At 35.2% G+C, this 13,805-nt stretch overlaps 1 protein-coding gene across 3 annotated transcripts in view; it reads right to left on the reverse strand.

Annotated features, from left to right (window-relative positions):
• CDH8 (cadherin 8) overlaps positions 1–13,805 on the reverse strand; it is a 412,814-nt gene that overhangs the window by 64,041 nt on the left and 334,968 nt on the right. For all 3 annotated transcript variants that reach the window (XM_042918476.1, XM_042918478.1, XM_042918477.1), the window contains exon 9: positions 2,689–2,810. In XM_042918476.1, coding sequence (XP_042774410.1) covers positions 2,689–2,810 — 122 coding nt within the window. The remainder of the gene's footprint in view (positions 1–2,688; positions 2,811–13,805) is intronic.

Consider the following 13,805-nt stretch of genomic DNA (forward strand, 5'->3'; position numbering starts at 1 on the left):
ATTAGTGGAAAAGAGTGGTCAAGTACAGTAGAGTTGTCTGTGTTTTGTTGATACTGGTTCTCATTTTGTGAGATGTTTTAAAAACCTCTTTGTAGAGGCTCTCTCAGTCCAGGAGGTTTTTACAGACTGAGTGTTGCAGTGGCTTGCTCTTAATTATTCCCAATGATCCCCAGCTGCCTCATTTCCCAGGAAGTAGATCCTCTTTGATTTTAGCCTTAAGTCCATACCTTCCGGACAAACCAGACATTTCAGAGTCCTCCACATTCCTTTTTCTCAGGCTGTTGTAAAGCAGACATTAATGGTTGAAAATATTGATAGAACTATGAATTTAGTGCTCATTCAGCTATTGGCATTTGTTTTTCATGAGTGTGTTATCACCTCATAATGAATATTCTGATTTCAAAGTCAGAGGTTGTGTAGCATTATGAGAAATGACTGAAAATGTGTATGTTGAAGTTACATAAACACACTAGTGTTTATGTTGGTAACAAATTTATGTTGATAACAATTAATTTTGGAAAATGTTAACTATAAAAATAAGATACTTGAGCCATTAAAAGTGGCCTACTAATGGTGTAATGAATTACATGAGTTGGGACTAGCACAGAGGATTCAAGGAATTCAGGAGTTGTTTGTACAACTTCATGTGTATCGACCAGTCCTATGTCCAAAACTTAGGTGAACAGTCAAAAATCTGATTTCTTCATGTTAATATGAACTCTAATAAACGTACCTAAACACGTTCACTTGAGGATAATTTAGTGGCAGTGGACAGATACACAACATAAGCATTTCTTCACAGAATGAGTCATTCATTTTGATATGCAAAAATCATAAAACAAAGAATCAACTTTTTTTTATTTTGATCTTGCATAGGAAAGATGATGAAACAATGCATTTTTTTTCCTGAGTATAAAAACTGCTGAGGAATCTTTAAAACCTTAGAAATAGTCAAAATCCATAGGATAAATCTCCAGATTCCTAGAGGTCCAAAGGTCAGTATCACAAGTGAAGCCAATGTGGAATTTTTGAAATCTCAATGCCATTGACTCTCTGAACTTGTGTGGTGAGTTTTGCATGAAAATGGGGTTTTAATTAAATTCTAAAGCATTAGATACATTCTGTGTGATCAACAATGTCTGGTGTAGAAGTCTGTGATTGGCTATATTACCCCAGCAACGATCTGGCCCACACAACCATATCCTTGAAACTAACCTGCATAAATTTTGATCAAACTTTCTTTGCCAGCTCAATCCTAACTTAGCTAAATGATATTTACTACTATATATATGTGTGTGTATATATATGTGTGTGTGTGTGTGTGTCCGTGTATACACAGACACACACACACACACATTCCACCTTCAAATGATAACAGATGAAAATGTTCAAAAGATAGGCTAAAGGGCAATTCCACATGATGAAATTAGGAAACATTTAAGTTAATGTTAGAATATTTTTAAAAAAGTGTATCGCTGCTAAAAATGAATATTTTGATAACCATATTTATGACCCGTAGATGTTTGAAATTAATCAGTTTTATTGCTAGAATTTTAGCTGTACTTGGTGTGTGTGTGCACGCATGTATTTGTGTCTCTTTTTGGGAGATGGAAATGAGGCTAATCCTTCAGATACATGAGAGTAGTCGAGGGGAAAATGTCCCCTATTGTACAGGAGCATTGTGAAATAATGAAATAAAAGTATAGGGCTACAGTGTTAGTCCTCTCTTTAGGTGGAAAAAAATATCTAACTCTTGTCAGGTAAGCTACTCGGCAAATAGTAAGTTTAATTCCTAACACCCACATGAGGCACAAGAATAGTTGGATTAACAACTCCAGTGTCATGCTGTCAGCTGCTGTTTATTTAAATTAAAATGTCACCATCCAGAAATAAATTAGGAAGTTGAAAAACGATAAATTTCTTAAACATACAGTACTTTGGCACCTTGTTAAAATAAATCTATTACATTTGTGTTTTTTAGAACTTTACATAGACTATTTCCATTTTGACATTCAGAGTAGAGCAGGTTTTGTTTCTCTTTGTGTTGTTCACTCTTCCTCCCTCCTTCCCTCCCTCCCTCCTTCCCTTTTTTTTTTCCTTCCTCTCTGTTTTTGTCTGTCTCCATTGTCCCTATCTCTGCTACAGAAGACAGGTTTAAAAAAAAAAGTTTTGATTAATCCACAAAATATTCAGTTGCTTTCCTTGCATGTCTAAAACATATAGTTCATCCTATGTTGATCTAAATAAATCTACACTATTTATAGATTTCAAAATTAGCTTTCTACAACTGGTCTTGCTGGGTTTCACCCTTAAGTAGTATTCCTATGATTGATATGAAACTGAAAGGCCCTCCCCATGAACTTTTTCTCCTGCTTCCTGTCATTGGAAGGTTAAAATTCTGTCCCCACCTCTCTAAGATCTTAGCCTGAGATATTTTAAGATGGTTGTTTGGCTCTGGGTTCATGGCCCAGTAGGTTGTTCGACTTCAGGAGCCAATGTGGTCATAAGTAGGGAGATTTAACAAACATCTGAGAAAGAAGAATGCTCCTTTTCTGTTCCCATTTGGGTGTTTCCTGCCTGTGACTTTGAAAACCATAAATGATGAGATGCTCACTATAATGCAGGTTAATTAAATATGAGACAGTTGTATACAAACATATTCAGCATTAACAACATGGAGATATTTACTTGGCCGGGTTTTCCATTTTCACATAAAAATGCCTCATATTCGGATGCGAATTCAGGGGCGTTGTCATTGACATCCAGCACTTTAATAGCAACAGGCACTCGTGATATCTGACTGTGGTTCCCTATGGGAAGGAAAAAATAACATCAGCATTGAGGGTATTTCATTTTTACCGTGCAACTCAACTTTCTTCTTGAAAGCATGTGTGTCTGTTTCTACTTCCCTTAATTAGGGTGTTTTCAACATAGTGATTATGGAATCTGACCATTCAATAAGGAAAAATAGCACGTGCTTGACTGCTTAAAAAAAGGAGAAATTATTACTTCAAACACCATTTGCTGGAGCTTCGCTTTACAATGACCATGTCTGAAAAACTTAAAAGAGGTTTCCTTGATGAAGAAAGCTTTATGTTAATGATAAAATCCATTATACAAAAGAAAAAAAGCGCTGTGTGGAACAAAGATTTATCTCTTTGTTTCTCCTGGGTAGAACACAAGCCATTTTTGTGCTATTACCATATTTGACTGGCTATATACTAAAGGTGAAAATCAAAAACCCAGGAAAAGGCCAGAACCAAGTCAATTGTTAAGAGAATGTCTTTAACAATGGTAAACAAGATAACATTAAAGATGGGGAAGCTTACTTTTTATGAATTTTTTTTATTAAAAACTGACCTTGGGATCTTTTTGGATAAGCTAAGGCTAAGTCATTTTAATATTGTCATTTTCATAAAGATTTTCATCAGTGTAAACAGATAATAATCTTGTAATCTTTTCAGGTCAATTCCAACAGCAGAGAATTTAATACATAATCCTTAATCCTCAGTCCTTAAATTTAAAAAGTTACATACGCACACACATATGCACAGAAATCTGGTCTAATATATTGCTGACTTCGGCCATGTGATGATTTTTCACTTGTAATAAATGCCATACAGTTTGTACCATGTAATAATATTTTGATCTCTTGTAAATTATACAGAATGCATTGGTGATGGCCAAGTATTTGTGTTTCTATGGCACTATTTATATGTAAGGCAAGAGGGGGGACATGTAAGGCTTTTGAATATGAAACAGACTTGGATTTGATACTTCAAAGCCTTCTTGGTGATAATTGATTAAATTCAGATCTCTAAAACCTTCACTCTTTTTTGTGTGTGAAATAAGAAAATACTTCTATTATGAAAATACTTGTAAAGCACACAACCAATAATCATAGCCATGTTACAAATTTATAGTTGGTTAAACCCACTGGCAGTGTTACAAGATTTGAATTTAGTTAACTAGGATGGCTACTCTCCAATATTCTAATTTGATTAACTGTGGATGGATGAATATTATCCTGTGGAATCCCCACCGCCTCAGTCATGGAACATAACCTCATTCCCCAAAATCAAGCCAATGGCCTTAAATGTCTCACCTGATGAATCCCTTTTCTTTTCCTATTTTAGGTCTAATGAATGAATTGGTTCATTGAGAGAGGAACTATGGATCTCTCTAGTTTGAATGGAAAGAGAAGTTTTTTTAAAAACATTACATGACCCTAAGGCAAGGAACTTACATTTTATGTTTTGTCACCTTATGTAAGGTGAATAAATAAGGTGTAAGGTATTTGAAATACACCACCTCTCTTCTAGCTGGACCGTGAGCTAGATAGCAGCTGCTAGAGAGAAAAGGGCATATAGTGTTTGTACTACACAGCAACGTGTGGGGCCCCAGCTTTGCCTTGTACCACCTACATGATCCTGAAAAAATTACTTAACTTTCTTTTATTCCTGATAAAATCAAAACTGAAAAACTGAACACTTTATTTTCTGAATTGTTAGAAATAAGAGAAAACAGGAAGTGCTCAGATACTATTAGGCACGTAGTCAAGGGCATTTTAGCCTTTGCGCTTTGTAATTGTCAGCATGATCAGTACCATGCATACTGTTTAGTATATGCAATAAGAGATCTTTCGCATAAGTAGATCTCTTCAGTCCTAAGTAAATTTTAACTGTATCGAATCTAAGTAGGAGTTACATTAAATTCAATGATATTCCCATACTTTGATGGGACACTGCCCTTCAAAGGATAATAAGCTTTTACCAAGATTATTCAGTTAAAACTTAACTCGAAGATGTAGTTGTGGTCTCCCAAACATGAAACCTTTGCATAGTATAGTACTGATGAACTTCAAAAACAAAGTATATCAAGGTAACTAATCACTGCTATTTCTTCAAGAATACTTACAGGCTTATTCTAAATCTTTATCTCATGAGTGACCACTATTTGAAGGTTGAGTACAAATACCACATACCAAAAGGGATCTATCATGAACATTCTCAGACTTGTATAATAATTTTCAAACCTCCCTGAGAGTCGGAACAGTTTAAATTCCGTATTTTTGTTCAAGGTGCTATTGCACCCAAGTTGAACCCCTTAAACTGATTAATTTTATTTTGTAATTCTCTGGATCCCAACTTTATGAACTATTGATCAGTTATTTACTTACACAACATTCATTTTCTCTGTTCCCCATCAGAGACCAACTCTTGTGTATATAAATGATGACAAGAGACTTCTATTGGATTTTTGTCATCTACCTCTCTTGACCTAACAATGAGTGATCCATATATGTTTAATAAATAGCACATACAGAATAGACTGAAATATAAGTGCACAGTCTTGGGAAACTTAAGTATAAGGAAAAACTATCTGATTCCTTTTAGTATGATTTTGCTTCTTGGAAAGTGAGGAAATGTTAACCTTGAGTCAGGTTCATGGGCAATGGCTGATTGGTCAAGTCTACCAACCGATACTCTGTTTTCTCTCTTAGACTGCACACACACACCTAACAGGCAAACATGCATACACAGATTTTTTTCCTCTCAGAATTTTGGCAAAGGATAATTATGCTAAAGCCGATGTTCTCTTCTCCCAAATTCACTACATTCATGTTTTATTATATAGTTGAATTCAATATATTTTTAGGTGTTTGCTTTTGACTTTGTAGTTTACAGTATACCTTATTAAAAGAAAATCTAAACTGTACCCCCCCGGCACTGAAAAATGATATGCTACTGGATGTTTAGAATTTCTGTAGACTTAGGGTTAACTGTCCATTACCTATTATGTAAGCACTAACAAAATAATATCTCTTCTCTTCATAACTGTGGAATTCCTTGTTATCCTTTAAGATTCACACCAAACTACATCTCTTCCCAAAAGTCTTTTAAACATACAATTCAGGTTGTTTCTGTTTGTTTTTTGTTTTTTGTTTTTTACTGTTTTACTTGAGGAATACCGCTATCCCATTGCCCATAAAAACTGGTAAAAAATAAAAAAATAAAAAAACATACATTTAATTTAAATTTTTTTCTTTATTTTTGATAGACAGAGTATGAGTGGGGGAGGGGCAGAAAGAGAGGGAGACACAGGATCTGAAGTAGGCTCCAGGCTCTGAGTTTTCACCACAGAGACTGACTCAAAGCTTGAACCCATGAATGGTACCCACCCGAGTGCCCCCATATATTTATTTTTTTAATTTAAAGAGAGAGAATCTTAACCAAGCTACAGGCTCAGTGCAGAGCCCAATGTTTGGCTTGATCCCATGATCCTGGGATCATGTCCTGACCTGAAATCAAGTTGGATGCTTAACCATCCTAAGTGCATACAACAAGTAAAAATACTTATTCAAGAAAACAGAAATGTTGGTAAGAGAATCCTGTGGCATTTGAACCAATACCTGCTTACTCCTCTTACCCTTGTAGTTCAGGAAGATGAGAAATCTACTCTGGACAAACACAACCAAGAACACAGGGGTCCTTCTCCCCCAAGCTACTAGTCAAGGGATATATACCCAGGACATTAGTGTTTCTTATCCTGCTCATATACCTGTTGCTTACACTAAGTTTGGGGCAATTGCTGGTTGGGGGCTGCCTTTTTCCACCAAGTCCCTACTCATGGGACACACTTACACATTTGAAACAATGTCATTGAGAATCCTGGGCCCTGATCTTCCTGGCCAAGTCTCATGAGGGGAAATTTCATGCTGAGAGAAATGAACCAAGAAGACTGAAGGCTATTACTCTTCTCTACCATACTCCACCCACACAGGGCACTCCACTCCTAAAGCAGAGTGTCACTTGGCAAGCCATGGCTGAATCATTTTGTCTTGGGATGGGCAGGAAGATGAAACATAAAGCAGAGAGCTCTGAATCTTTCAGGAAGAATGGATGTCATTTGTAAAGGAATGTGGAAAAGATCAAGCCCAATGATTATCTCAAGATACTGGAAGTTGTTGCTACTTGCTGGAGACAGATCAGCCATGGCATTCTTCGGCTGTAGTTGAAGAACTCCAATGTCTGCCTCGATGTTCACAGGGCTATTTTTTATCATGCCATGTTTTCTACTTTTCTGTCTCTAATAAGAACACTTATTACTATATTTAGGGCCTACCCAGCTAATTAAGGATGATCTCATCTTAAAATCTATAACTTCATCACATCTCCAAATCCCCTTTTTCCAAATAGCACATTCATAGGTTCCTGGGGTTAGGACCGAGATATATCTTTTTGTGGACCACCATATAAGCCCCTATATTCCATTTTCTCAAAAGCTAGGATATTTGTGACTAAATAGGATGATACTATCACAAACCTGCTCCTGTCCTAGAAAGCAAACATAAATGAAAATAATTCAGTTGTTTTTAGCTGCTTCTTTGAATTTATTCTTCAACATAACATATAAACTTGAAGAGGCTTAAAAAGCTCATAACTCCCTCCTGAGATTTTCGATAACACCCTTTTGTCAGTCATTCATTTATTCTTTCATTTTCTTCTCTTTAGCTATCCAATAGTGTCCTCTCTTTTGCCAGTTACTAAGACAAAGCTCTTACAATCAAGGAGACCACAGTAATCTAGGAGATACATTATAATGGTTTTATACCTTCATCTATTCTACAAAATATTCCTTTACAAAATGCTGCAGAAGAACACAGGAGGCAGAGACCTTGTGCTATAGTTATAGGAACGATTTAAACAAGGAAATAAACTTTGAATTAGCTTTAAATGAGTAGATGTACCCTAGGTAAACAAAGATGTACAGATATTTTAGATAGAATTAGCCACATATGAAAAGGCCCAGAAGCCTAGAGACCATGCCATCACCAGTACATCAGTAGCCCAAATTTTGAGTGCATCCAGAGAAGTAGCTGGTGGTGATGCCAGGACACAGAATTCAGGCCATATCAGGAAGTCTTCTGGTATATGTTGATGAGTATGAGCTGTATCATGTGATTAGTGTGAAGCCGTTGAACTATTTCTTGATGAAATTTACAATTTTAAAATGTTACCATAAAGCAGAGAGGCAAGCAAAGTTACCATTGGTTTATTTTGTTTTTCTAAGTATATGGCTGTCCCAGAAATTTACTGATTATTTCTTGAAACTGTTAAAATAGGAAGAAACACAATAAAATAAAATAAGAAAACTAGTGCCTCACGTCCCCAAAATATTCCCAAAATGTGTTTCCACTATCTACATTAGATGAACATGCGTGATTGAAATTATTGCAAGTGTCATATTTAAATGCTGAAGATTCACTTTTATCTAAATTAATGAAATGATGGCAATTCAAATTTTAAAGATACTATAGAGCAATAAAATTAATTAGATAAGCTTCTGAGGAAATAATTCATGTCCTTTGTGACTGGCCCCAAAATGTTTGCCTTTCATCTGATACACAAACATTAAATATAAAGATATTATAATTAGAAACTTGATTAGCATTCATTAAAGATTAATTTTCTAAACACAAGAGATATGACAAAGTGGTCTGGAAGGAAAAGCCTGTTTGAATTGGCCACAAAAGTCAGACTGTTTTCACGTACCATGGAAGAAAAAAGTGAAATGGCACCTAGTGTAAACAACTCCTTGACTTCTACCATTTGAATCGTAGTGATTCCTGTCACCTCTCTGTCACAGAGCCTCATGAATTGCCCATTAATTTTGCCCTTTTATAATCAAAGGTAATGGAATCCTGCCAAGTCTAAGTTACTTGGGAATTTGCTTCTAACTAGTTTCCATGAGCTGTTTTTGCAGACATCGATTGAAATAAACAGCCTCTCCTTTTCAGACTATAAGAGAGAAAAAAATGATTTGACAAATTTAGATATACTGGTGGGTCTCAATAAATAATTCTTGAGCCTTCTGCAAGTAGAAGGGTGGAAGCCATGAGCAGTAAATTACAGTCAACAGGGGAATGCAAAGTAAGAGAATTTATAATTGAATAGGGATGAGAGGAACAGTGGAAGTTTATAAAATAGGAAGATGTGAACTGAATATGTGATAGAAAAATATAGCAAGTTGGGAAATGTAAAACAAAACTGATAAGAAGGTTTAAGGAAGTCTTGGTAAATAATTTCAGGAGCAGACTTAGGCTGCCTAGTGACTAAATATAAAACTTTTTGAGGTCTATTATGCCCATTGATGACATAATTTCTAAATTGCTAGTGGATGGTCTACCAATCAATAGGTTATTAAATAGGAGCAACTTAGGATATAATAAACCAGTGGATACCAGCATGGGAGAAATGCTACTGGGGATATTTTTGTTAGGTGATTCTCTTGACGATATTATTTTTATGTGTTACCCTTTCACTATCAGGGCAACAGCACTGATTGTTGGTTCAGTCTTTTGACTCCCTCCAATACACACCAAGAAATTTCTGCCTTCTAGAATGTATCGAGGGAGGAGTTGACCACCAGAACTTTCATAATTTTTTATTGTACGACTGTGAAAATTTCAGCAAGGCAGACTATAAAGAGGAGACACTCTGTTTTACTCCTTAAAAATCTGGCATATTTACAGAATAGTTTAGAATTAAATAGAACTTAAATCAGATGGAGGCTTTAGTATCAAATAAACAAAGTTTGTAAGTTCTACTTTTCTATTACCTAAATAGGAGCGTTCGCGGTAAAGGGAGAGAAATGTTCTCTGCTGATGGAGTTGTGGACTTAGACATTTTGAAATGGCTTAAACTCTCCGGAGAAAATAACTCCAAAGGGTGACTTTGGCTCAAGTCATCACTGACCCTGTCTGTTTTTCCACCTGCTAGAAAGCAGGCTACCTGGCTACACCATTTTCAGACACTCTCCAAAGGGGCAGAAAATGTGTAGTCCTCTTATTTATTAGATGCATCTTACATGAACCTAGAAATTACAGAGTCCTGCCTAAACATGTGGCAGGTACTCCACTCCACCCTTTTCCTGTCTGTCTGCATTAACCTTCATTATCTGTTTACTCCGATCAAGGGTTGAGGTCCTTAAAACTAAGTAATTTATGCTTGTAAAATTATGATCTCCTAGGAAAAAGTTTTCAAACCATTGAGGTGAGAACTAACTTTTGAAGTTCTTGCATTCTATATTTTTATTAAGTGTAAAACTTTGATAGTCCCATTCTAAGTGAAGACATCTATGTCCATTTATAAGTGAAAAGTAAATACTAATGAGAATGAGCTATTGTCCATTTTTCTCAATATCTGCTATAAATTATTACCTACTTTTTGTTTTTGTTTTTTATTTTTTTAACATAATTTATTGTCAAATTCGCTAACACAGTGTGTAAAGTGTGCTTTTGGTTTTTGGGGGTAGATTCCTGTGGTTCATTGCTTACATACAACACCCAGGGCTCATCCCAAGTGCCCTCCTCAATGCCCATCACCCATTTTCCCCTCTCCCCCATCCCCACACCCACCTTCAACCCTCAGATTGTTCTCTGTGTTTACGAGTCTCATGGTTTGCCTCCCTCCCTCTCCGTTTGTAACTATTTTTCTCCCTTCCCTTCCCCCATGGTCTTCTGTTAAGTTTCTCAAATCCACATGAGTGACAACATATATCTGTCCTTCTCTGACTGATTGATATCACAAGGCATAATACCTTGCAGTTCCTTCCACGTTGCTGCAAATAGCATGATTTCATTCCTTCTCATTGCCAAGTAGTAATCCATTGTACATACAAATCACATCTTCTTTATCCATTCATCAGTTGATGGGCATTTAGGCTCTTTCCATAATTTGGCTATTGTTGGAAGTGCTGCTATAAACATTGGGGTCTATGTGTCCCTATGCATCAGCCCTCCTATAACCTTTGGATAAATTCCTAGTAGTGCTATTGCTGGGTTGTAGGGTAGTTCTATCTTTAGTTTTTGAGGAACCTCCACACTGTTTTCCAGAGCAGCTGCACTAGTTTGCATTCCCACCAACAGTGTAAGAGGGTTCCCATTTCTCCATATCCTCGCCAGCATCTGTTGTTTCCTGAGCTGGTAATTTTAGCCACTCTAACCAGTGTGAGGTGGTATCTGATTGTAACTATTACCTACTTTTAATTGTGCAGGCTTACAAATTTGTTTTCTTCTGTTGTCTACATTCTTTTCGTTTTGTTGTTGTACACATGTGTACATGCATATGTGGTTTTCTGTTTGTTTTGTTTTAGATTTGTGTATCACTTTTGCTCAATTTATGACCCAAATAATGACTTTCTCTTTGTACGGTCCTAAATACATCTTTCTAGCCTTCTCACCCATCTCCTCTTTCTACCAACTGTAACAGATAAGGAAATAAAATTTTGTGTTGAGTTTATAACTCCCATGTCCTCTTCGATAATCTAAGTAAGTCTTTGCAAAAATCTCTCATTTTACTTTGCCAACAAAATTGCATTATGCCTCTATTACCAAATCCTCAGTGGTTTTTCTTTTCCTTCTAATTATTTCAAATAGGATTGATTCAAGATTATTGGAACTGAATTTCTTGAAGTTACTTTTACAATGCAGTTGAGTTTAAATCCCTTATATATTCAAATCTTAATTAAGGAGACACACTTTCAGAGGGACTGATACATAGATGTATCCAATATTCAGTTTAAATGAACATTCAGTACCAGCTTACAATAACAATTATGCCTTAATACATAGACATGCGTTCATACATGCATGCACACAAAACAACACACTTTATTAGAGAAGAAAACTGATACTGTAAACTGCCCAGCATTTATTGCATGATCTGGTATATACCATATATTTGGTGTTTGTTGGGTTACTGTGAAGAATATTATGTCTCAAATATGAATCTAGTCTCTGGGTATGTAAGGTCTGAAATCCACCTATATGAGTGAAATATAGTATGTAGTAAAGAAGTATCAATTCTTGAACATCCAAGGAGTCTTAAAAAAGGGTATATTATATGGACTTTAGTCATCTCGTTCATATTTACTCAAAGCCAGGAAGTGGTAAAGCTAAAATGTGAATGCAGGGCAGTCTGACCAACAAGTAAAGAAACAAATAGGAACAAAACTAATTATTCCCCACAGGCTTTTTAAAATATAGTACTTACAAAACATAATCTTAAAACATCATATCAATTTCAGTATGAATCACTCCCCACAGAATACAAGACCATAATAAGCCAATCAACAATATATTAAAAAAAAAAAAAAGGTTTGACGTTTCCATTATCATGGAATTTTCTATTAGTGAATTTATATATAGAAACCTAATAGTCATATATTTTTTTTCAAAGTTCCTGGGATGGCTCCATTACATTTTTTGTGTAGGGACAACTTTGGTAGTTGGAAGTCAGCTATGCAAACAATAAAGCATATAACTCTTAAGGTTTTATTCCAGTAGAATTTTATAAAATTAACAAACCCATATAACCACCATCCAGACCAAGACATCCAGTATAACCAGCTCCCCCAAAGCCTCTCAGGTGCCCCATGTCAGTCATTATGATCCTTGGGTAACCTCTTCTGTAACTTAATACTACATTAATTTGCCTTCTTCACAACTTTATAAAAATTAAATTAATGTATTGTATAATAGGCTTCTTTAGCTTCCGTAGTTGTATGTAGCTGTAGTTTATTTTTCCTATTACATGGAAAATTATTTCATTGTATAAATATACCACAATTTTATTTATTCTCTTTCTGGTAAAAATGTGGGATATTTCAGTTTCAGGCTATTTGAAAGTACTATAAATCAGTTCTGTATATCTTTTGGTGCACAAATACATGAATTCACGGCATACTTAGGAATAGAGTGAAAGGTGATAGGACACACATCCTTTCAGTACGAGTGTGTGTTCAAATATTTTTCTAATTAGATGTACCACTTTATACTTTGACCAGCAATGAGTAAAAAGTTCAGGCTTCTTCAAATGTTGAAAGATACTTGGCAAAGTCAGCAATTCATTACTAATTTTTAATTTTAGCCAATGTAGAGGTGTGTAATTTTATTTCACTTAGATCTTAATTTGCAATATCCTGATGATTTGGTGCTAAGAATCTATTATGCTAACCCGACTACCCGTATATCTTCTTTTATGAAGATTTTGTAATGGGTTATTTAGGTTTCCTGATTAATAGGCACATTATATGTTATGACTATGAGTCCTTTGCTAGACAGTGTATCACAATACCTTCTCACACTGTGTGGCTTGATTTTTCACTTTTTTAGTAGACACAAATTCTTTACTTTCTCTCACTAAAATTTTGTAGTTTTCTGTTTAGAGGTCTTACACATCATTCTTTATATCCTGTTACTATTTAGTTGAAGTCTTTTTACTAATATAAGTAGTATCTTTATTTTCTCTATTACTAAAATATCTGATTATAACTATTGATGATGTAAACTTATTTTTTTTTTCATTTTTATGCACTCAATCATGATGTCTATGAAGAGTAACAACTTTATTTCTCCCTTTCCAATATTTTCACTTTTGTTTCTTACTTGTATCTTACTGTACTGGCTAAAACCTTCAGTATAATTGAATAAAGTAGCAACAGTAGACACACTTATCTCATTTCCAATTTCAGGGAGAAAGCATTCATTCTTTTATACCATTAAGTCTCATATTTGTTTTTTTGGGTTTTTTTTTTTGTGTGTGTGTGTGTGGCTATCCTTTATCAGGCTAAATTCCCTGCTATTTCTAGTGCGCAAAGGGCTTTTTCTCATGATCAAGAGATGGATGTATACACTTTTCTGCATCTACTGAGATTGATGATAGGTTTTTAGGGTTTTTTTCTCTCAATATTTTAATTCACATTAATAGATTTTTTGAAAGTTATAACCTGTCCTTCTATTC

Source organism: Panthera leo, chromosome E2 (genome assembly GCF_018350215.1).
Source record: "Panthera leo isolate Ple1 chromosome E2, P.leo_Ple1_pat1.1, whole genome shotgun sequence".
NCBI lineage: Eukaryota > Metazoa > Chordata > Mammalia > Carnivora > Felidae > Panthera > Panthera leo.